Here is a 23,302-nt window from a genome sequence, read left to right as displayed (position 1 = left end):
AATGTGACCCTAAACCAAAGCATTACAAATGAAATGATGGTTTGAAAAAGACTCAATATAACCAATCACAAAAGGAGATTGAAACATGCAAAAAGTGATTACAAAAATCTTTAATGTCAAGTATAAATTAAAATTAAAGGATTTTAGTTGATTCCATGAAGAACGTGAAATACATTTGTTTCTACTTGAATATGATCCATGTTAAAAGCTTTTAATAATTGGCCGTTTTATGAGCTGAGAGAAGCCCATTCCATGGAACACATTCGGCTACTTTGAAAGCTTTATATTCAACTTTTAATTAGAACCCAACCGAAATCCATTTAACAACCCCAACATCTATAGTTTCATCAAAGATTAGTTTTGACCATTCAACTTGAAACTTTTTCTATTTCTCAATATTTTTTAACATGTTTGAGAATCAAATAGTGTGCTTGTTAAAGAATTAAAGAAGGGAGAGCTCATAAGTGGACATATGAGTTAGAATTACACACAATTTTGTTTATTCCCATCCTCATTTACTCTATGTTCCTCATACCCAAATGCTCACATAAACACATACTTAATACTTTAGTATTGGTCTCAAACTGTTTTATTGTTTATCGCATACATAAGTTTTAAGAAGAGTGAAGGGGGATTTTTTTTTGGTTATCATACTGTTTTAATCAATTGAATCTAATACACTTGCCATATTCAAGCTATAATAACAGTTCAAACCGAAAAGTTTAAGTTTGTTAAATATGTGTGCCATGTTGCATTTAGTGGACCATGCATAGAATTGTTTTGCATCACAATATGTGATGCATCACCTTTGAGTCATTGGCAATTAATTGTGTTTAGATGGGCGCTTAAGATAAAAATAAAAATAAAAAACAAAAAGAAAAAAGAAAAAAAAAAGCGGGTGGTTGCCAGTTAACGAGTTAACTAATCGATTTCGTTATTTTGATCAATTAATAGTATTAACTGATTATAGAAAATGTGTTTGATAAATTAGTTGTTTAATTTTAAATATAGTTTATTACCGAAATGGTCCCTCGACTATTACGAAATTACCAATTTGGTCCTCGACAATTTTTCGTGCCCAATTAAGTCCCTCGACTTTGAAAATTTTAACCAATTTGGTCCTCCGTTTATTTTGCCGTTAAAATTGGGACCAAATTGGTAATTTTGCTATAGTCAAGGGACCAAATTGGTAATTTTTCTATAGTTAAGATACCAAATTTGTAGTTAATTTTTTACTGAAATGGTCCATTGACTACAGTAAATTTACCAATTTGGTCCCTTAACTATAGCAAAATTACCAATTTGGTCCCGATTTTAACGGCAAAATAAACAGAGGACCAAATTGGTTAAAATTTTCAAAGTCAAGGGACTTAATTGGGCACAAAAAATTATCGATGACCAAATTGATAATTTCGCAATAATTGATGGGCCATTTCAGTAATAAACTCTTTTAAATATAAAATGACATATGATGGTATAAGCTAACCCCATCCTTGCCAATCCCATATTGGCAATCCCATGTGGCACCTATTTGATATTTTTTTTAATTGCTTATGTGGTTGCATCCGTACAAAAAGCTGTTGGCATCCTACTTTTTTTTTTTAATAGTTTATTTCTTTTGTTTATTGAGAAAAATATATTAATTTTTTAAAGTGATGTGAAATTGGAACTCACTTTTTAGAGTTGATTAGATTTGTAAGGATATAGTGTGAATAGTAAATGAATAGCAAATTGGGTGATGTGAAAGTGGGGCTCATTCTTGAGGGTGTGAGAGATTTGCAGGGATATGATTAGCCTAACTATATTGTACTATTCACTTAACTCTTAAATTACTTTTACAATTTATTGTTGTTACTAAGCATTATAACTATTCGTTTGTTTTATTATCAATGATGTTGTAATTATAAAGAAATAGTCAATCGTTGATAATAATCCAGTATTAAATAAATAAATAAATAAATTATATATATATATATATATATATATATATATTAAGATAAAAATAATAAACATAAGTTGTTAATAATAATTCAATATAAAGGGTAACACACAAAAGTGTCGGCCAATAATCAATTCAAATGTCAAGTTTTAGGCTTTCTTGATGATGTTTTTTTTTAAACCTTCTTGATGATGGTATAAAATGTAAATTTGATTAAAAGTTGAATAAATTAAATAAATATACATAAATAATAAAATAACCAACAACTATTAATGGTAAAGTATACTTTTAAAATGAAAATGCAACAAACTTATATCTAGTTATCCGTCCTTAAGTTTGGACTTCATATAACCCGTCCGCAAATCCACGAAGAGGTAAGCCAAGTCAATCTAGTTTTGAGATTCAACATTGAACGGTAAACTTTTAAGCTTTTTTTTTTTTTTTTTTGAAAAAGAATGGAATAGTATTAATCAAAGAGATAAACTCACAAGACAGAGAAGAGGGGAATAGCAAGAACGCTACCACCCAAAGCCAGACTGAGAGCCCGTAACATATGATACAACATAGTTACCAGGTTCGCTGACAAAACAAACAATAAAAGTAAACTAAGGCAATATAACAGATTAGCAAAGATTAAAACAATGCCTAATAAATAATACGCTACACACCAGCTTGATCAGTGCTCCTTTGACGAGAAGCTCCCATTTGTTTCCATGTAGCAAATTGACACATAGCAGCAGTCCTCACCTCACCAGGATCCCAAACAGTATTACTCCAAATTAACTCATTTCTACGTTTCCAAATATTCCAAGCCAAAAAGAAAGCTTGCACCTTAGCATTATCATCCAAGTCACGTAGAAAACTCTCAAAAATCATATTAATGGAGGCACCATGATTAATACAATTTTGCATGGCCTGCGAATTCCAAACGGGTGCTACCTTTGGGCAAAAGAATAAGATATGGCTTATGGACTCATGATTAACCGAACACAACGGACACACATCCACCACATCAACTCCTCTATATTTTAACTGCGTTCGGACAGGAATGATGCCATGAACACAACGCCATATAAAATTTTTCACTTTTGGTGGCGCTGCTAAACCCCAAAGCTTATTCCAATCCGCAAAATTATCCATCGGCGAATGTTGACTTTCTTCCATCAACTTCTCATAACCACCTTTCACCGTATATAAACCGTTTACAGCACTCTTCCAAACCCAAGTATCCACATGTCCCGGACAAATATTAGTGTTCTTGATCAACTCAACATCCCTGGGATTGAAAATATCATCAAGCAGGTCATCATCCCATGTTGGCTCATCAACATTAAACAGCTGGTTAACTGTAGCACCCTCAAGTTGTGGTATAGGATCAATGGAGATGTAAGGATTGGACTCAGATGGCAACCATGGCACTCCCCAAATTCTCGTATTCCTCCCGTCACCTAACCTCCACATCGCACCGGACTTAACCAGATTCTGGGCAGCATGGATACTACGCCAGACATAGCTTGGATTGCTCCCCAAATTAGCATCCAGAAAAGAGCTACTCGGAAAGTATCGTGCTTTGTAAACCCGGGCAGCTAAAGAATTTGGTTCAGATAGGAACCTCCATCCCTGTTTAGCTAGCAATGCCAAATTGAACTCATGTAATCTTCGAAAACCAAGTCCCCCTTTACATTTAGGGACACACATACGAGACCATGCCATCTCACGCTCTAAATGCTCACACATAGTCTTAGGGATTAGGAACACGCTCATCGTGAAAGTTGGAAGTGCTTGTGCTATGCTTTTGAGGAGTACCTCCTTTCCTGCACGGGAAAGAAGTTTTTTCTGCCACCCATTAACCCGTTGACGAATACGCTGACACAAGTAGTCGAAACAGCTTTCTTATTTCTTCCAACCCATGCTGGCAAACCCAAGTACTTACCCAGATCATCTCTTCTCTGGACATCAAAAATAGAGCATATATTGTCAGCATCCAATTGAGTTGTATTAGAACTGAAGGTGGCACATGACTTCGTGTAATTAATTATTTGGCCTGAAGCCTGTTCATATAAATCCAAACATTTCTTAACTGCTCTACCTTCATCCTCCTGGGCTCTGAAAAATAGCAGACTATCATCTGCAAAAAATAGATGAGATAATGAAGGAGCCCCACGGGCCACTGAACAACCCCGAAATTGTCTCTTACATTCTGCGTCCATGAGTAATGCAGTCAATCCCTCAGCACATAAGATGAAAAGATATGGAGACAATGGGTCCCCTTGACGTAATCCTCGCGATGGTGTAACCGAACCAACTACTCTCCCATCCATTGTAATATTATATTTAACGGAGGTGACACAAATCATAATATTTGAAGCCCAACACAAATCGAATTGAAACAACCTATAATATTTGTAACATAAAGCCAACCCTCTAGACTATGACAAATTATTTTCAAATAATGTACTTTTAATATATTAAAAATGTCTTCTTTTTTTTTTATTTATGGTCCAAAAATGTACCATAGTCGATGTGATAATGATTGCTAGACTGCCTAGAAGTGTGCCAATTCTACGTTTGCATGGTTCCAATTCTACGTTTGCATGCTACTTAAGCTGTGATAATGAATGCACACGTCAAACGTGGTAAAACAACGCACGCAGGATCGTTGATGCAATGATGCTCCACTCGGTGCATGTTTTCACGTTAACAGAAAGAAATGCAAATAAAAAGTCGGATCACGTCCACGCTCGTCTTACAATTTCGACACTTCAAACGAAAATCCATATACGTTCCTTCTTTCTCCAGCCATTTTCTAGATTGTTTCAAGGTTCGTGGACTCCATATTCAATTCCTTTCAACCTTTTTTCTCACAAACAGCTTACGCCGAGCGAGGAATGTGCGAAGAGCGAGCGAGCGAGCGAGCGAGCAGTGTTTCTGAATTCGATTGTGTTTGCTGCGGTACAAAATGGGCGGGGAGGATGAAGACTCGTTGGCGTACTCGCCGACGTGGGTGGTGGCCGCCGTCTGCACTCTCATCATCGCCATTTCCCTCTCCGTCGAACGTCTCATGCACTTCACCGGATCGGTTAGTTCGTGCTCTTCATATAACGTGCAATTTTTCCAATCACGATTGCGTTTTTTCTCGCACGCCTTGTTGCTCTAAACGAAGCGGCGCGGTTATCTTTTGTTTGCTGATTAGCTTTTGATGTGGGGATCCGTGAAAGAATTTTTCGTTTTCTGTTTGAATTGGATTAACAATCCGTTATATTTGAAATGAAATCAACATTATTTTTCCTTTTCGCTCCGGCGGGGATTGTTGGAATTGATTTAATCTGCTAACAATTTTGTTCAGTATCTGAAGAGGAAGAATAAGAGGCCGCTATACGAAGCTCTCCATAAAGTTGAAGAAGGTTCATAACTCCTCCCTCTTCCTCTCTGAAAACCTACTTATATTTGAGATCGGACATTCACAATCCTAGCTAAGTTGATATAACTGTTAATTTGATTTGATGTGGTAGAATCTAAACTTATTTACTTTTTTTTTGATTGAGGATTTAATTAGTGCATACATTCTGGTAGTGTTATGATTTCCTTGTAACTCAAAAAATAAGAAATTAAATAGGAGGATGTATTCATGAACTGATAACCAAATGTGTGGGCGCAGAGTTGATGCTGTTGGGGTTTATATCATTGCTGTTGGCTGTGTTTCAAGATCGCATAAACAAAATCTGCATGCCTCCGAAGTCGATGCGTCAAATGCTTCCGTGTACGGCGTCTCCGGAAAAAGTCGCTGTGGAGTCTGAAATGGCTCCTGTTTACCCAGGCGCGGAGTTCCATAATCAGCCAGCGCCGCCTCCAATGCTCAGATTCCACGGAGAAGGCGCTACTTACTGCGCTAAGAAGGTAATATAGTTTCTTCCTATTCTTCTACTCCCAAAAAGTTAATCCCAATCTCAATCTCAAGATTCTCCACACTCTAACCCGTCAAAGTATGTCAGAAGATAAAAATTATGATAATTCAGTGGCTCTGCAGACATCATTAAATGTTAGTGCTCACAAGAGATCTTAGATTACAGGATGACATTATTTTTGGAGTAACATGAAAATCGTAACCACTATGGTGTGCACGTAATAAATCTCGCATTGTGACCATAGTTGGTAAAAAACCAAAGATCATTCTAGGTTGACTCTACTCAAATCAAGAATGCCTATAAACCGCTCTTGCTGAGAGTGGAACTTGAAACTCGTAACCTTGTGGTTACCAATTCAAGACTAACTTGACTGTGGTTGCCTTTTATGTGAGGGCGTTTTATTTATCAGTTGACCTGGTTAATCTAGGTCTAAGAATACTGTCTATCCTTAGTCTGGAAGACAGATTCTAACAGTATATACATACCTATTTTTGCAGAATAAGGTGCCAATACTATCTGTCGAAGCCTTGCATCACCTGCACATCTTTATCTTTGTCTTGGCAACCGTGCACGTTACATCTACCCTCCTTACCATTATATTTGGAGGAGTGAAGGTCAGTTCAACTTTCAAGAACTACTTTGATTGCACATTGATATTATGTTGCAGTGTTCTGTTTCTGAAATGATTGGCATTGATATGTTAACTCATGGTGTAGATACGGCAATGGATGAACTGGGAGGATGAAATTGCAAAATCTAGTTATGAGAATTTATCTGGTATGGATTCTTCTTATCTAATTCTTTAGTGGATCAATCCTGGACCTCGTATAGTTTTTGCTATTTAATTTTTTGGCCTTCCTTTTATTACACCTTCAAGTAGTGGAACAATTTTGTGCTTGCCCTTTCTGTATGCTCATTATATAATTCTAGATGATTGTTAAGAGGAAATTCATACTGTCAATAAAAACTTAAAACAAAAGGGCAGCAAACAATGAAGGATTGATACAAGCTAGGCCTGATTATGCTCTTAGGGCCATTTTCTGGTTTATTTCTGTTGTGAACTTGTGATACATCTTTGTCTGAATTTCCTAGATGGTAATAATTATTGATTTGTAAAGAATAATACTTTCTGATGATTTAATTCATTATTCATAAAGTGTTAGATGTACATTTGTTATTAAATCTAGTTATGAATACCGGTGCTTCTCTGCTGTTATGCAAATAGGGGTCACTGATGTCCAACAGCATGATTTCATTAAGTCTCGATTTAAGGGCATTGGTAAACGTTCAGCTATCGTGGGTTGGTTGGTATGCTGCTATTCTCTATATTCTTTCTTGCTGCTTAAAAATGGAAAAGAAATGCTAAATCCTTGCTTTTCCTTTACATGATTGGAACAAAAATAATTTAGATTTACCTTCCCTTTTGTTGAGCTTTGCAGCACTCCTTCGCTAAGCAGTTTTATGGTTCTGTCACCAAGACAGATTATATGGCACTTCGTTTGGGATTCATTATGGTAACTATTTCCAAATGTCTATTAGTTTTGATACATTGGCTTCTCGCTTTACATGCTGCAGAGTTGCTTGCTGCTGTGTTTACAGTAACTTTCCTTCACAGACACATTGCAGAGGAAATCCAAAGTTCAATTTTCACAAGTACATGATTCGTGCGTTGGAAGATGATTTCAAGAAAGTTGTTGGAATTAGGCAAGTGATAATGAGAAGTTCATAATAACATGTTAAAACCGTCATTTTATAATCTTCTCTTGCTTTCAGTAACCAGTTGCAGCTCTTTCACTGTCATGATTTTAAGTATCTTTTATGTTTTTACAGTTGGTATTTGTGGGTATTTGTCATTCTCTTCTTGTTGCTGAATGTTCACAGTACGTAACTTCAAGCTCTTCATCCTGCAATTACCATTGCATCCTTTCATGTCCATTAAAGTATTCAGATTACTTTCTGTTGCAGTCTGTTTCCTGTGTGAAACAGCATATGATACTGGAGAAACTTTTTTTTTTTTTTTTCTATCTCTGCAATTCTTTTCATTTGATTACATTTATTCGGTAATGCAGATTGGCATACATATTTTTGGGTATCATTAATTCATTTTGGAGTAAGTGACGGTATTTATTTATTTATTTATTTTGGTGGTTAATACTATATGATATCATGCTGCTGACCTTTAAAAGGGATACATGCAACTCCTGTAATCCTGAAGTAGGATCATGAGAAGCAAGCAGATGGTTTTTGAATCTTTTTATTGGAAAATGACATATTTGGTCCCTTAGTTATACCACAAGTATATACTCAATTCTTAAATTATTGTCGTGTCTGTTGGTTGTCACTCAATTATTCTTAGAGTGACGTTTTGGTCTTTTGTTTTTTTTTGTTGATGTTACATTAATAAAAGAAACTTAAATGACAGGTTAAATATGATAATTTGATTTTTCCTTTTAAGAGAAACATTCCCAGTGTTGCCATTGTTCCCTATAAGGAGGAGGAAGAGAAATCAAATTTCTATGCTTACCTGCCATTTAATAGTAACGAAAATTACCAAAAATGTCACTTCAGGAATAACTGAGTGCCAAAAATAGATACAACAATAACTAAGGGATTATGTCTATACCGGCAGTATAACTTGGAAACCAAATATGTCATTTTGGGGAATAAAAAGTTATCTGGTGCCAGTCCGGCTTGATTTGTATTGCCTTTTTGGGGTTAATTTCTTAATGTTTTTCACAATTTCGTTCTGTGTTTCCAGCTTGTTCTTGCTGTAGGTACTAAGCTGCAGCATGTGATTATACAATTGGCTCATGAGGTTGCTGAGAAGCATGCTGCCATAGAGGGTGAATTGGTTGTGCAACCTTCAGATGATCACTTCTGGTTTCACCGCCCCAGAATTATTCTGTATTTCTTACACTTCATTCTCTTCCAAAATGCTTTTGAAATAGCATTCTTCTTCTTGATATGGGTAAGCAAAACTGACTGTGCCTTGGTGGTCTTGCTTGTTCCTGCATTTACATTCGCGGTGTAGATTTAATCCCTTTTGCAGATGGAATATGGCATTCATTCCTGCATAATGGAGCAATCCAAGTACTTTGTGCCTAGGCTCGTCATAGGGTATGATCACTAACTCCCTCTGATATGCCCCTGATGTTGTTGTTATTCTAAAATGACCACTTTTTCAATACATGAGTAGTCATGCTCGCTATAGAAATGACAAATAATAGGTAGTTTAAGTTAGTAATCTATATCATCATGTATAAATAATTAAATATCTAGATTTTTTAAAACTTGTGGTCATTTAATTGTTGTGATATTTTCACATATAGTCCTTTGACTATCATTTAAACAAAGTCATGTCTTCTATATTTTTTTGGAGTTTCAATTATTACTCCAAGTATAACAATCTATTACAACCTTTTGGATTGTAACATCATCTAATACACCCACGATACTGTTGTTGTTGTTGTTGTAAAATGACCATTTTTAACACATTTTTATGAGTAGCTATACTCATATAGAAATGATAGGTAATAGGTAGTTTAGGAGGTTTTTTCACTTTTGATCGGTTGACATTTGTGTCATTTGCACATATAGTCCTCAACTATCATTTAAACATTGTCATGTCTTCTCTATTTTTTGGAGTTTCGACTATCACTCGAAATATAACAAACTATTACAACCTCCGTAACTGTAACATCCTCCCTGTCCACAAAACTACTCCCTCCCCGTCCCGGGGCCTTCCCTTGTTTCTCCCTGAGTAAATTTTAGGGTGCGTTTGGTTCGCACATGGGAATCGGAATCGGAATGGGTATCAAATACTTGGTAAGGGTAATGGGTTTTGGTGAAAGTATTTAGCATGTTTGGTAGTTGGGTGGAATGGGAATGATTATTAATAGTTGGGGAAGAAATGATGGAGGAAGATGAAACCCTTATTTAATAAGGGTATGGGTTTTGTCATTAATGGGGTATTCCAAACCCATAGTAGCATTCACAAAACCTATCAACCAAACACTAACAATCACTTTGATACCCATATCTTATGCCTAAACCCCCCAACCAAACACACCCTTAGTTGTGAGATGTTGTTTGCAGGGTTATCATTCAGATACTTTGCAGCTACAGCACATTGCCACTGTATGCCATTGTTACACAGGCAAGTTCTGCAATCTGCACCAAACCATTCCTGAACAGCTCCTTTCCTTGTTATCTTTTGTTGATCTATGGGATGTGCAGATGGGAACCCACTTCAAGCAGTCGATATTCGAGGATCATATACGAGCCAGCCTCGTGGACTGGGCTCAAACGGCGAAGCGGAAGCATGAGGAAAAAGCTGCTGCAATGGCAGACTCCTCTGCTGCTGCAAATGCTACACCAAATGCTGGAGATGAAGGTTCATCATCCACAGCCACAGGCGTGCAGATGGGAGAGATTCGGCCAGCCAACCAGGACCAGACAACCATTGATATTCACCGTGCTTGATAGGGATCTGCCTTAAAGAATCCTTTGCAGATTGCAATGCCCGTTTTGTCTCCAACTTCCAACTCTTTGCTGCTCAGGCTCAGGATCATTTGTGTATATAGGTGATGGTGAGTCCCCCGCGCTCACTGTACTAAATTTTGTATCATGTAATGTGGTTTAAGAGTACTATAGTAAATTTTGTATCATATAATGTGGTTTAAGATTAATATGTGAGTCTAGTTTTATTGTAATGGATGAATATGTAAGATCACGATATTTATCACGAGCTTTATTATATGGTATAATATTTACTTTATAAATTTAGTTGAAATAATGTTTTTTTTTTAATTTACGAGAAATCTCATATATGTTGCTTAAATGTGAGTTCTAAGTGAAATACTGCCCTAGCTAACTGACTCAAACAAAAAAGACCAATAAAAAGTTCTTACAAGCAGGGAATGTCAGATTATTTGCCACATGGAGTAGCTCAAAAAAAAAAAAAAAGAGAGAGAAGATTTNATGGAGTAGCTCAAAAAAAAAAAAAAAGAGAGAGAAGATTTAGATTTTCTATAGAATTTTTTTGGGATTTATGTCAGATTATTTGCCACATGAAAGATAGAGAAAATAAGAGAGAGAATGGTGGTAGGGATGGCAACGGGGCGTGGCGGGTCTCCAAAACCCCCGACCCCGTCCCCGGCGGAAAATGGAAAATAGTCCCCAACCCGTCCCCGTGGAAAATTAAGCGGGGACGGGGATTCCCCGTCCCCGGTCAATTCTTAGTCAACATTTTAATATTAATAAATAAATATATATATATATATATATATATATATATATATATATATATATATATATATATATATATATATATATATATATATTATAATTCTTAATTATAATAATTATTCGGGGATGGAGCGGGATATCCCCGTCCTCGTCCTCGTCCGAATTGAAAAAATTTCCCATTCCCGTCCCCGTTTCAGACAAGGATTGGAATCCCTGGCAGGGACGGAGCACATTACAATCCCTTATGGTCCCAAGAAAAAAAAAATAAAGTAATAACTGTGCACGAAACGCACCTAGCAGGGCCCAGCAGGCGCGCCAGGCAGATATTTTCTCTTTCCTAATCACACTTACAAAAACTTCTCAAAAATCGTAAAAAAATCCATTGATAAGGATGCTCTTGTAACTTGTGATTCAATGTATTAAAAAGTTATAACTAACACAATCCATTATTAGCTATTAGTCAACACAATCAACTATTAGCTATACAACTTAGTTGGTTATTATGTAATAGATTATGGACAATAATATACAATCGAAATATGACAAAAATTTACATTTATTATTTGAGTCGGGATATGGTCATATGAATTAATTACTTATTTAATATCGTTATAAAAATTATAATTACAATTAATATTTTTTATTATATTTAAATTAAACATGTCAAAATTAAAATAAATTTAAATTTTCAATTCTAATAATCAAAATTATATACTACATTTATATTTTGTGTTCAAACTTTAAAAATTTATCAAAAAAAGTTAAAAATTACATAAACTAGAAAGAAAGTAACAAAAAAATTTAAAAAAAAGGCTTGGTCGTTACCGTAGCAACAGCCAAAACAAATTCAGAAAAAGAAACAAAACTAAAACAATCAGAAGCGCCCCAGCGCTTGCCACCTATTTTTCTTTTCCTGATAATATTCAAGCATTTGCATGATGAAGCTTTTGTCCATTATCTCCTCTCCACATCAATTTTGGATCATCACTTTGTATCATCACTATTCCAATATCCACCTTTGATCCATTGATGGTGTTGCTCTTACTATAATACCCAAATTGAGAGCAAAAATGAAAAGAGAACTTTTAAATGACTAAATTAAGAGCAATGATACTATGTTAAAAAAGAGGGGTTAAAGTTTGATTATAGCAAAACATAAGCGGATAAGGAAGGGTTCTGTTCTTGTTCGGATGAGCTGTGCCATATATTCCATAAATTCCTACTTTCAAACCCACTGTTTAGCGGGAAAAAGAAAACCATCTCTGCTCACAATACGAGCCCACCGCCACCGTTCGCCGCCGAAAATCACATCTATGGACGGCGGCGGCGCGAGGAGAAGGCACGCTGTTGCCTCGAAACCGAACAAGAGGCCTCGGCGGAGCTCCGAAGCAAGGCTCAAAAAGGAAGTTCCCGCCTGCGGGGGAGACATAGAGGATACCCTCGCTTTCACCGGAGAAGAAACCATAAAAATTAGGGCTTCTTTGTTGCACTGGTACGATCGGAATCGCAGGGACCTTCCTTGGAGAAGAACGAGTGATACTAAGGTGAATGGTGATGAGGGTGAGAGAGAAAGGAGGGCTTATGAGGTTTGGGTTTCGGAGGTAATGCTGCAGCAAACTAGGGTTCAGACGGTGATAGATTACTTCAACCGGTGGATGCAGAAATGGCCGACCGTTCAACACCTCGCTCGAGCTTCTCTTGAGGTTTTGTATTACTCATTCAGTATTTTGGTTTTCTTGATTGAATTTTTAGTTTAATTTCATTTCATTTAATTTTTGGATAACTGATGGAAACCGCAGCCACTCCACAGTGTATACGGGTAAATCCCGTCTTGTGACCTGATTGACAATGGATCATAACAACCAGTCTAGATTGCTCATAACTGATCTTCTTAAACTAAGAAAGTCAATAGACCGCTCACATTTAGAGTCGACCTCGGTTGTCCAAAGCAATAGGTTGCTCCCACTGTTAGTTGTGAAACTTTATGATTACTGCTAATGGCTAGCCCGATCAAATTGGCCGCTTAATGTTTTTTTTTTTTTTTTTTTTTTTAAATCTGTAATAGATGAGAAAGATCGAGTATGGTGCCTGTAATTTCATTTCATTTTTGACATTATTGAAACTGGTTTGCAGGAAGTGAATGAGATGTGGGCAGGTTTGGGATATTACAGACGGGCTCGATTTCTCTTAGAGGTTAGCTGTCTCTTGTATACACTATTTGTTTTCTTTTGTGATTAGAAGCACAGAAAAGTGCTATACATAGTAGAGATTCTGGTCTTTGCAAATTGTATTTTTCTGTTGATAAAACATAGGTAAAGTTGGTAGCTTTCTGACTTCTAGATTCAATTAGCTTTAGCAGGCATAAGATGAGTGGTAGCTGAAAATGAATGGTGAGGTTAGGCCCTTTGATATTTGATCTGCAGTATTATGCCAGAAAATTTGATAGGTTGGTAATATGGTAATGTGGAATTTAATCTGTTGGTTGACAACCGCAATGTGGGAGTTACACCCAATGAGGTGGATTCTTGTGGGCACCAAAGCACCGATTCTCCCACCTAAGAGGCTGTTGAGTTGCTGTGATCTATCCTCCATCATCCCGTTGGGCAGGGGTGTGGGAGCTTAGATTTCGTCTTTTGTGGGCAAGGAATTTAATCTGTTGGTTGTTAATATGATTGTCTGGATAACTGCTGTTCAAATTCTTTAGGAGTGTCATAACTCCATGTTTCAATGGGTCAAAATCCTTTCATGAGTCATGACATAAAGTGATCTGAAATATTTAGATGCCGAGCATTCTATTCTTCATATTAAAGGATGTTTTACTACCAAGCTAAATGTGTAAATATTCATAGTATATTGTTCTCATATCTTTTTAGCAAGCATTGGTTTATTTAAACGGGTAGCTGTATTTTGCAGGGTGCAAAAATGATTGTTGAAGATGGTTGCGGTTTTCCAAACACAGTTTCTAGTCTTCGTAAGGTTAAGGGAATTGGTGAATATACAGCTGGTGCCATTGCCTCCATTGCCTTTAATGAGGTCAATATTTTCATCAAACTTTCGTTTTGAGAATGCTTTCTTCCCTGTTTACATGTTTCTTATTTACACATTTCCCATTTAGGCAGTGCCAATTGTTGATGGAAATGTAGCCAGGGTCATTGCAAGGCTTAAAGCCATATCTGCAAATCCTAAAGACACTGTGACCATCAAGAACTTTTGGTGAGGTTTGCTATTATGAAAGAATCTCATTTACTGTTTTCTTCCTCAAAATAATTAGGGCATATTTTAACATATAAACGATTTCCATCCCCAGTAATGATATGTGATAAGAATGTAGCATGACCTTGCTTTTGATACTTATTTTCATCCTATGGTTTTCTTTACAACCCTTAATTTTGTATATTCCGACTTGTCTTGAATTAGGAAACTAGCAGGCCAACTCGTCGACCCTTGTAGGCCTGGGGATTTAAACCAGGCTCTCATGGAGCTCGGTGCCACAACATGCTCCCCTGTGAACCCGAGTTGTGATACATGTCCTATCTCTACTCAATGTCGTGCTCTGTCACTCTCTGCCCAGGACGAGTCAGTTGTAGTTACAGATTTCCCGACAAAAGTAGTCAAGGCCAAACAGAGGCATGATTATTCTGCCGTGACTGTAGTGGAAATACTAGAAAGCCAGGACATGGAAGAACGCGAATGTAACAGTAAGTTTCTCATTGTAAAGAGACCAAACGAGGGTTTGCTCGCTGGGCTCTGGGAGTTTCCGTCTGTCTTGTTGGATGGAGAAGCTGACTTGGCCTCGAGAAGAAAGGCTACAGACAATCTTCTCAGATCCTCATTCAACTTAGACACTAAAAGGTCATACAGTGTACATTTAAGGGAACATGTTGGAGAATATGTTCACATCTTCACTCATATTCGTCTTAAGATGTACATAGAGCTGTTGGTCCTGTGTCCAAAAGGTTCCACTCCGCTTTCCTTTTTTAGTTTAAAAGAGTTTTTTTTTTATTTTTTTTTTTATCATTATTATTTGTTGGTGCAGGAACAAGAAATGTGCCTGGTAGGAAAGAAGGTAAGGAGACTGCAAAGTGGAAATATGTTGACAAAAAGGAACTTTCTACAATGGGATTAACATCTGGAGTTAGAAAAGTAATGTTGAAATCTTGAATTAGAGTATCTATTGGCTTGGTAACCTTATTTTAAAAAATAAAATTATGAATTCTTTTATGCAGGTGTATGACATGATTCAGAAGTACAAAGAAAGTAAATTGGATTCAATCTCAGTGAAACAAAGATTGAGAAAGTAGATTGTGGTGCCACTTGCAGCAGACCAATTGAGAAAATATTTTGGCTCAAGAAAAACCATAACCTGGATAAACGATTAAACAAGGAAAACTGATAGACACTATTGGACGTGTACATTGGATAAACTTTGTTCTTGTGTAACAGCAGTTCGATTGAGAAAGTATTTGTCAAAATCGAACTCGTGTTGATCTTTTCTTCTTTTTTTTTTTTGGTATGAATTTGGAAGTATTTAAAATAGAATGAAAATTTTGTAATTTTTGTCTATACTCGAGTGGGGGGCTCAGCACCACTACTTACTTTCCTTCACAAACTCTCGCAGTGGCGATCACAAAATAAGTGGCATTTATTCACCTAACCTCACTGTGTGGATAACAACGCCTCCTTCTCCAGCTCTCTCTTCCTACCTTCTTCTCTGTTCACCGCTAACATTTATCACTCTCCCCTTTCCATAAAAAAAAAAATATTCCCAGAAAAAAAAAAAAAAGTATAAAGAAAAAGAGTGGGAAATAGACAGAGTAATGTTTGATTAGTGGAGATCGAGAAGAAGCACGATTAGGCTTACTTGTCTCAGAGGCGATGGCGGCAACGACGGGAGGATCCATCGCGGCGCTATCCAGCTTTCGTTCGTCTTCCAGTCGTCTCAGCCGTAAAGCTAAGTCCGGCGGCACTTGCGTTCCGGTGATTTGCAGAGTCGTGTTTCCGCAACGAAACATTGCCTGCTTTGCCGTTCAGGAATCGTCGTCCGCCACAGGTGATTTCTACGTTCTCACCTTCTTCTTTCTCGACTACTTTTATCTTGTTCGGTAATTAATGGCGGTTGAAAACTAGTGGCTGCTGAAACGAAAAAGAAAGAGGCGGAGGAGGCGGTTGAAGAAGAAACGGCGGCTGCGGAAAAGCCGAAGCGAAAACCAGCAGGCAAAGCGCCTGCCAAACCACTGCCTCAGATGATGGAAGAGGATGTGATTCCTTCATTGAAATCGACTCTACAAGCTCAAGATGATATCACTGAACTCGAACTGTCTTTCAATGATAACAAGGTTACTCTTCTATCACACAATCCTTAAGCTCCTTATTTTTATCTCCCAAGTCTTGCAATGAATTTTTATTGTTTGTTTCAGCTGGAAGGTTCGTTTCTGAAGAAGGGTTATCCATATTCCTTCTGGGCGTTTTTCCCCAACGGACTTACCGGTATATCTGACATCTTCATCTGCTCATTGCTTGCATATCTACATGAATAAGAAGAAAGAAATCTAATGTTATTAATTTGGTGACAGGTCCAAAAGGATTCTCACTTTCATCATATGGAAATGGAGTCAGCACTGTAGAACCTTTTCTTGTTGACGAGAAAAAAATTACAGAGAAACACATTGTGTTCTGGGTTGAGAAGCGTTTGGCTGCTCAGGGGATCATCCCTGTCTGGAAAGAATAGGCATGTTTCTCAAATTCCATTCAACACATGTAAAATCACCACACACCATATTTTCTCTTCTGTAGTGTATCCCTTTGCAGTTGCAGAAACAGAGAATAACAGATTCCCCAATCACAAAAATGTATGTACTTCCCCACTTCTATGTAATCATTCAAGAGCTCTCACATACAATCATCAGAATATATAAATTAGGTTTTCATTGTCACCCAAAAAAAAATTAAGTCCTATCTTTTATACTCCGTATTATGTAAATTCTGGCAACTGGGACAACTAGTCAGAATAAAATTTTTAGAAACTGAAAAAGAAGCATAAATCTCATAAAGAAATAAAGAATAAGACCTGGCTCCAATCCACAATAGTATGAGGTCTGTTGGCACTGCAACAATTGGTAAAGTACACAATAAAACCATGGTACAAAATGTACAATCACTCTACAAAATTTGTTGTGAAGAGGCAACAAATGCAATCGTTGGTAGCAAATACACTGACTCTATACAAACCAAAAATACATATAAATGAGCAGAAAAAGAATACATTTTATATTAGCTCTCTGCTAAATATGAATGCGGTTCTCCTGAAGATTATGTATGGAGATTAGGGGGGGGAGAAGGCATCTCTCTTACACAAACAAATGGGAACTTTAACAAGAAGCATAAAGAATTGGCAAAAACAAACAAAATAATCATCTGATGTGGATGAAGTGGGCGATCAAATGTGACATAGAAGCACAGGAAGATTGGATATAACACTAGTCTACACCAACCAGTCACTTCAAATGCCGTATAACCCCTCTGGCATTGAAATCAATTTACAACGGTCGTATATTTTACTTTACCATGCATCTCAGCAGCAGCTAGAAATGCTTCACCCTATACCAGCAGCTTGCAAGAGCCAAGATCCAACACCAATGGACACGAGAAAATTGTGGGCATCATAGCATGAGCATCTCTGGTAACTGCGCACACATAGCTTCTATAGATAGTAGTGCAAGAGCCATTCGAAAGTAATCAATGAATGTAGATCTAGAAAAGCTCCTCCGAGTTAAATTTGTTCCATGCTTCCTATAAAAATGCACCCAATATAGTAAAGCAGCAAGACAAGGAGAATAATCAAATATAGCATTTTGTTGTTTCAGAGAGGGTCAATCTGCTGTTTAACTAGAAAAATGAAATACACACTCATATGAATCATACTGAGAAAAAGTACCTTCAGGAGATCAAAGACCTTCTCAGCAATATATTTCTGCTGAAGATTAGCACCTTTCTGTTGCACCTTATCAGGATGTATACAAAGGGTTGCTTTTCTATATACTTTCTTGACAGATGCACCAGTAATCAAGTCTGTCAAGGAAACAGGGTGCCAACCACATTCAGGCCAAAGAACCTGATCATTCCAACAAGAGTAAGTATTACATCCTTTACCAGAAAAAAAGGTAATTAATCCAAACAATTATCCAATAAACCCAGCTCAAAAATATAAAACTAGTGAAACAAGGGAAGGTTGTGCAAGTGAATCTAAATATATTCTTATAATTATGCCAGGCGGTTAGTAAAGATAAAAATAAGCCTCGTCCAGTTTCCTTGTTCTATTTTCACTTTTTTGTCTTGTGGGGCAAGTGATTATCTCTATTAAGAAATGAGAAAAACTTTAGCCAAACGCACATATTGCAGAGTTGATAGAAGTGCACGAAGATTTCCTTCCTTCCCAGCAGCCCATCGCTTGATTTCAAAATCCAAAGTCTCAGCAATCCTCTGAAAGCAGATCATACAAACCATCAGATATGATATAAAAAAATGACATTGAGATGTTATTTAGAGTGTATTTCAGAAAATAATTGAGTTAATTTGTAAAGTTTAAGATACAAAACTTTCTTTTTTTAAATGTCACATAAGAAATTGTAAGCTATTTCAGATCATGAGGTGAGTAAGGTTTAATCTTATTTTTAGATTAAGATTCTAACATCCTAATTCTTATTTTTAACAAGCTCAAATTTTCAATAAGTAAATAACATGGAGGCATCTCCATCCCTCTAAAAAAAAAAATGAATGTTGTGCTCAACAAAATCAACTAGCCTAGCTTATAAATAATGTGATCTTTTTAAGTTGTATTAGTTGTGTGCTGCTCAAAAAGATACTTACATGTCTTTCTTCCTGATCCCTTTGGACTTGAAGGTCACGTTGATTCTTTTCAGCCAAAGCTTTCGCCTGCACAATCACATATATCAACCATACAGCCAAAACTACTATATACACAATACTAGGCAAGTATACTCAAGGGTATCCTATATAGCAGGTGGTCAAACATGCAAAACCAAACAAGCATGTGCATTTGAAAACATACCGCACGCTCTTGAGTACGTTGATGACGCTCCAATCTAGCTCTTCTTCTTTCCTCACTCTCTCCATCGACTTCCTGGAACTCTCCAGCTGATGAAGCAGCTATTCATCCAAATAAAGTAAGCACAAATTCATGAGATGGATTTAATATCTAAGATGTCATGCATCACAAGGGAAAGCATGATACCTCCAAAAATTGAAGACAGATCATCTACAATATTATTGGCAGATGACACTTTCCTCATGTTATTAGAGGAGACCCCACCAGAAGAAAATGTTGACTTTGTCCCCTCAGAACTTCCCTTATTATGGAATTGTGTATCAAACATTGTTTCCTTGAAAAAAAAAATGAAGAGAAGTAAGATCTCAGAAAATATGCATAATAAAACCACCAGCGCTGCAAAAGGCTTCCTGTACATATCATGGAGTTCAATAGGCCACTCACTGGAGAACTTGCCCTTGGCACACTGCTTGCTCGAGTACTAAAGAAGGATTCAAGATCATTATCATTCCTTTGCTGACTCATCCTAGCAGCAGCAGCAGCCTTTTCTCGAGCGTCAGCAGCAGCTCTCTCTCGAGCCTCTGCAGCAGCCCTTTCCACAGCAGCTCGTTCTGCTCGACGGCGTGCCTCAGCCTCAGTCTTTGATTTTTCTCTTGCTTCTCTCTCTCTTGTTTCTGCATTTTGCCTTTCCCTTGCAGCTGCTGCAGCTCTTTCACGAGCTTCTGCTTGTGCTCTCTGAACTGCAGCCCTTTCGGCCCGTTCTCGAGCTTCAGCAGATGCCTTCTCAACAGCAGCTCTTTCAGCTTTCATTCGTGCTTCAGCTGCTGCTTTTTCCCGTGCTTCAACTGCTGCCCTCTCACGCGCTTCCCTTGTAGCCCTCGCTACAGCTTGCCTAGCCCTTTCCCTTTCAACCTCCCTCTCTCTTTCAAGCCTCACTCTCTCCCTCTCTCTTTCAAGTCTCCTTTGTTCTCTCTCTTCCTCTTCCTTATCACGCTGACGGCGTTCACGCTCTAATCTCTCTTGGTTTTCCCTATGTTCTCTCTCTTGCATCTCATGCATGACCTGTTCATCCTTTTCCATCTGCACCGCTTCCTTACTTCTAGCAGCCTTCACATTTTCTCTTTCCCGGACTTCCTTAGCGTGTCTAAATTTAGCCTCAGCCATATCAACAGCCTCTTTCATTGCAGCAGCAGCAGTGTTTGCATTCATTTCTTCACCAGAAAGAACATCGCCATTTCCATCAACACTGTTTCGAGTCCTCCCCATGGCAAATTCCTCAAGTTCATCCAGGTGTGATACTGGAGGGCTCTTAGCAGTGGAGAAAGCAGGTTTAGTACTTTGAGAGTATTGACTGTAACTTGGGGATGAAGAATATTCATCAGCTCTTCTTCTTCCGTGTGAAGTGAAGAAACCCGCCTCTGGCTTTGAGGTCCACCTTGGAATTGGAGGTGGGGGCCGTGATGGAGGTGGAGCACTAGTAGGTTGTGTGCAAAGAGGAACCTCTGATACAGTAAGCCAAATATCTTCTGAAGGTTGCTCTGGTTCCACAGATCTGGGAGATGAATCCACCTGGGAGTTTGTCTCAGTATGATTTGAACTTTCATTTGGAGGAGAAGCAGTTTGACTAAAGGACTTCTGAGTCTCAGCAGAGGGCATGTCGAACAGAGGAGTATCTTGAGAGCCATTCACTGGCATCTCAGAATATCTGAAAGAAGATTTTCCACTATTTACATTAGACTCATTCATCAGTGGTCCATCTCTTGGTGGCACAGATTTACCAAAGCCATTGAGTGGATCCAAGTCATCAAATACATTCCCACCAACAGATGAAGAATCAGCCTTAGCACTTCCAGATTTACCAAGCTTAGTAATTTCTTCAAGTGGATCAGAAAATACCCCAGGAGAAGATGCTGGGGCTGAAGATGTTCCTAAAACAACAAAAGGGTCATCCATAACACTTGATGTCTGACTTGAACTACCAGATGGTTTGGAAGGTTGTTTATTTGACCCTGTAAATGGCCTGTGAAAGAAGAAAAGTCAACTGTTCTTTAGCTTATTCAATTGAAACTATATGGATAATTAAAACTTTGAAATGATTGCTATTTCATCAATTTAATGTATGACACTGAAAAAATATGTCAAGAAAAAGCTATTCAAGCTTTCCAGAATGGCCTCACTTGATCTGGTTAATTTTGAAACCATGACCTGAGGTTTTTATGTGTAATTTCACTTACCTGGAAAAATTTTCACAACAAATTTGAGTTTTGGTCAACTTTTCAAAAGCTTTAGAAAGTACAAAAAGGTACTCTTGACAAGAACTTCTAAACACAAAAAGCATAGTTCATTGAAGGGATCACAATAGTGAAGATGGACTTATCAAAGAAATCCCTTTTCTTTTCCTCTGATGAAAATCAAACCAACATCCTAAGTTGTTGAAGACAACATACCCTATATGTTGCCACCTGCAGATATAACAGTTCAATTTCACCAATGTCACACCACTCAATGCTCCAGGCTCCAGCATATATCCACATAGGAGGTTAATTATTCATATGCATGAATGGACATGACTGTTACTTAACTGTCACTTGATCTAAATACAGGTTTCACTTCACATTCACCACCACCAATCACCCAAGACTCCAAGAGGGCAGTAAGCAAACTACTATATATCATCAACAATACTATTTATAATCTTTACCTAGTACTCCGTATAATCTAATACAACTTAGGATTACATCACATGCTACATTGACACAACCACTGCTTGGTGAAAGTATAACTAGACATAAATAACCAGAAATGTTACACCATTGGAGAAAGATATTTAATGTACCTGTTAGTACTGGCTGCACTACTGCTGCCAAAACCAGCTAGCAGATCATCAAACGCTCTCGAGCTTGAGTTCTTGCTGCTCTGGGGTTCTGCCACCTTCTCACTCCTCCCCAAATTCCCCAACAGATCATCAAACTGGTTACTACTGTGATTCTTACTAGGCGGAGAAGTCATTGAGGCAAACACATCATCATCAAATCGGGCAGTTGACGAAACCGATTTGCTTTTCACTCCTGGCAATCCATCAAAAATATCCTCGTCGTAGACCGGCTTATCATACACGGGGACAGAAGACGTCTTGCTGCTGTTATTGTCGTAATTGTTCTTCGAATCATTTCCGGGCTTGAAAATTGAATCGTAATCCAAATCGTTCATGGCAGAAGCGTTTCTATTGCTATTGCTACTGGAACTCGTGTATTTAGGCGGACCACCGAAAACGTCGCTGAACAACGCCCCATCACGATCGTCGAACAACGGCGAGGAGGAGGAGGGAGGCCGGCGATCACCGGCGCCGGATCTCATGGGAGCCGATTTTCCACCAGGTCGCAGCCCAAAGTCTCGGGCCAACACATCCAGGTCGTCCATTGCGGAGACAGGTAGCTGCGCACGGTTCGAGCTAAGCTATGGCAGATCTGAGAGCCGGTAATTGCCCTCAGAAGTAGGGCAATGGCCGCCGGTATGGATCTGAAATTCCAACCGACGTCAAGGCCAAAATTGACCAATTCGATTGTTCTGAGTAGATAATTTTAGGTTTCCTAATTTCCACAGAAATGATTATATAGATACGAATCAAATCTATATCTATATTTTGGTAGTAAGATACAAGGTTAAATGTTTGATTAGGGTTTGAAGTATGAAGATGAGAGGTGTGATGAGGTTTCTTCTCTCTTCTTTCGTACTTCGACCTCCGTCGTCTTGTTCTCTCTGCCGAGTCGACGCCTCTCTTATTTTTCACATTTTTACATTTATTATTTATTATTTGATTTGAAATTTTCATCGACGGCTCTTCTTTGCAAAAATCAATTTTAGCCTTCACATTCTTTGTATATTTTATTTTGGCATTGAATTTTGTCGAATTCATTCTTTACGCGGTAAGGACAGATATATGGTCCTTTCGCCGTAACGGCGACGGACACTTGATCAGGTAAGACGTTTCAATTCTTTTTTTTTTTTTTTTTTTTTTTTTTGCTCCCAATTCTATGTTTCTTTGTTTGTGTGACATGGACACACTAAAGATATCCCGTGTNTTTTTTTTTTTTTTTTTTTTTTTTTTTTGCTCCCAATTCTATGTTTCTTTGTTTGTGTGACATG

General features: G+C 37.7%; 4 protein-coding genes across 4 annotated transcripts; 3 read left to right on the top strand and 1 right to left on the bottom strand.

Moving 5' to 3' along the window:
* Window positions 1–4,898: 4,898 nt before the first annotated feature.
* LOC116016161 (MLO-like protein 1) lies at window positions 4,899–10,326 on the top strand. The gene is made up of 14 exons (XM_031256323.1): window positions 4,899–5,018; window positions 5,286–5,343; window positions 5,598–5,836; window positions 6,342–6,458; window positions 6,561–6,610; window positions 7,047–7,152; window positions 7,284–7,358; window positions 7,460–7,548; window positions 7,675–7,724; window positions 7,914–7,954; window positions 8,603–8,812; window positions 8,894–8,961; window positions 9,940–10,000; window positions 10,081–10,326. Exons 1-14 carry the CDS (start codon window positions 4,899–4,901, stop codon window positions 10,324–10,326), a joined length of 1,530 nt encoding a protein of 509 aa, XP_031112183.1.
* Window positions 10,327–12,270: 1,944 nt separating this feature from the next.
* Window positions 12,271–15,644, top strand: LOC116016581 (adenine DNA glycosylase). Its single transcript, XM_031256913.1, has 7 exons — window positions 12,271–12,794; window positions 13,225–13,284; window positions 14,005–14,124; window positions 14,207–14,304; window positions 14,509–15,047; window positions 15,128–15,234; window positions 15,318–15,644. Exons 1-7 carry the CDS (start codon window positions 12,282–12,284, stop codon window positions 15,390–15,392), a joined length of 1,512 nt encoding a protein of 503 aa, XP_031112773.1. The 5' UTR covers window positions 12,271–12,281; the 3' UTR covers window positions 15,393–15,644.
* Window positions 15,645–15,822: 178 nt separating this feature from the next.
* Window positions 15,823–17,016, top strand: LOC116016582. The gene is made up of 4 exons (XM_031256914.1): window positions 15,823–16,141; window positions 16,219–16,427; window positions 16,509–16,578; window positions 16,665–17,016. The coding sequence occupies exons 1-4, from the start codon at window positions 15,967–15,969 to the stop codon at window positions 16,817–16,819; spliced, it is 609 nt and encodes a 202-aa protein (XP_031112774.1). The 5' UTR covers window positions 15,823–15,966; the 3' UTR covers window positions 16,820–17,016.
* A 149-nt stretch (window positions 17,017–17,165) lies between these two features.
* On the bottom strand, window positions 17,166–22,945 carry LOC116016580 (auxilin-related protein 2-like). The gene is made up of 8 exons (XM_031256912.1): window positions 21,993–22,945; window positions 19,601–21,176; window positions 19,343–19,490; window positions 19,160–19,257; window positions 18,958–19,023; window positions 18,481–18,570; window positions 18,026–18,202; window positions 17,166–17,880 (listed from the first exon to the last, which is right to left on the bottom strand). The coding sequence occupies exons 1-8, from the start codon at window positions 22,574–22,576 to the stop codon at window positions 17,842–17,844; spliced, it is 2,778 nt and encodes a 925-aa protein (XP_031112772.1). The 5' UTR covers window positions 22,577–22,945; the 3' UTR covers window positions 17,166–17,841.
* Window positions 22,946–23,302: the final 357 nt, after the last annotated feature.

This window comes from Ipomoea triloba, chromosome 4 (assembly GCF_003576645.1).
Source record: "Ipomoea triloba cultivar NCNSP0323 chromosome 4, ASM357664v1".
In the NCBI taxonomy this organism is placed as follows: Eukaryota; Viridiplantae; Streptophyta; class Magnoliopsida; order Solanales; family Convolvulaceae; genus Ipomoea; species Ipomoea triloba.
Note: the sequence above shows the minus strand (reverse complement) of the source record. Positions and strands in the feature narration are given on the sequence as shown.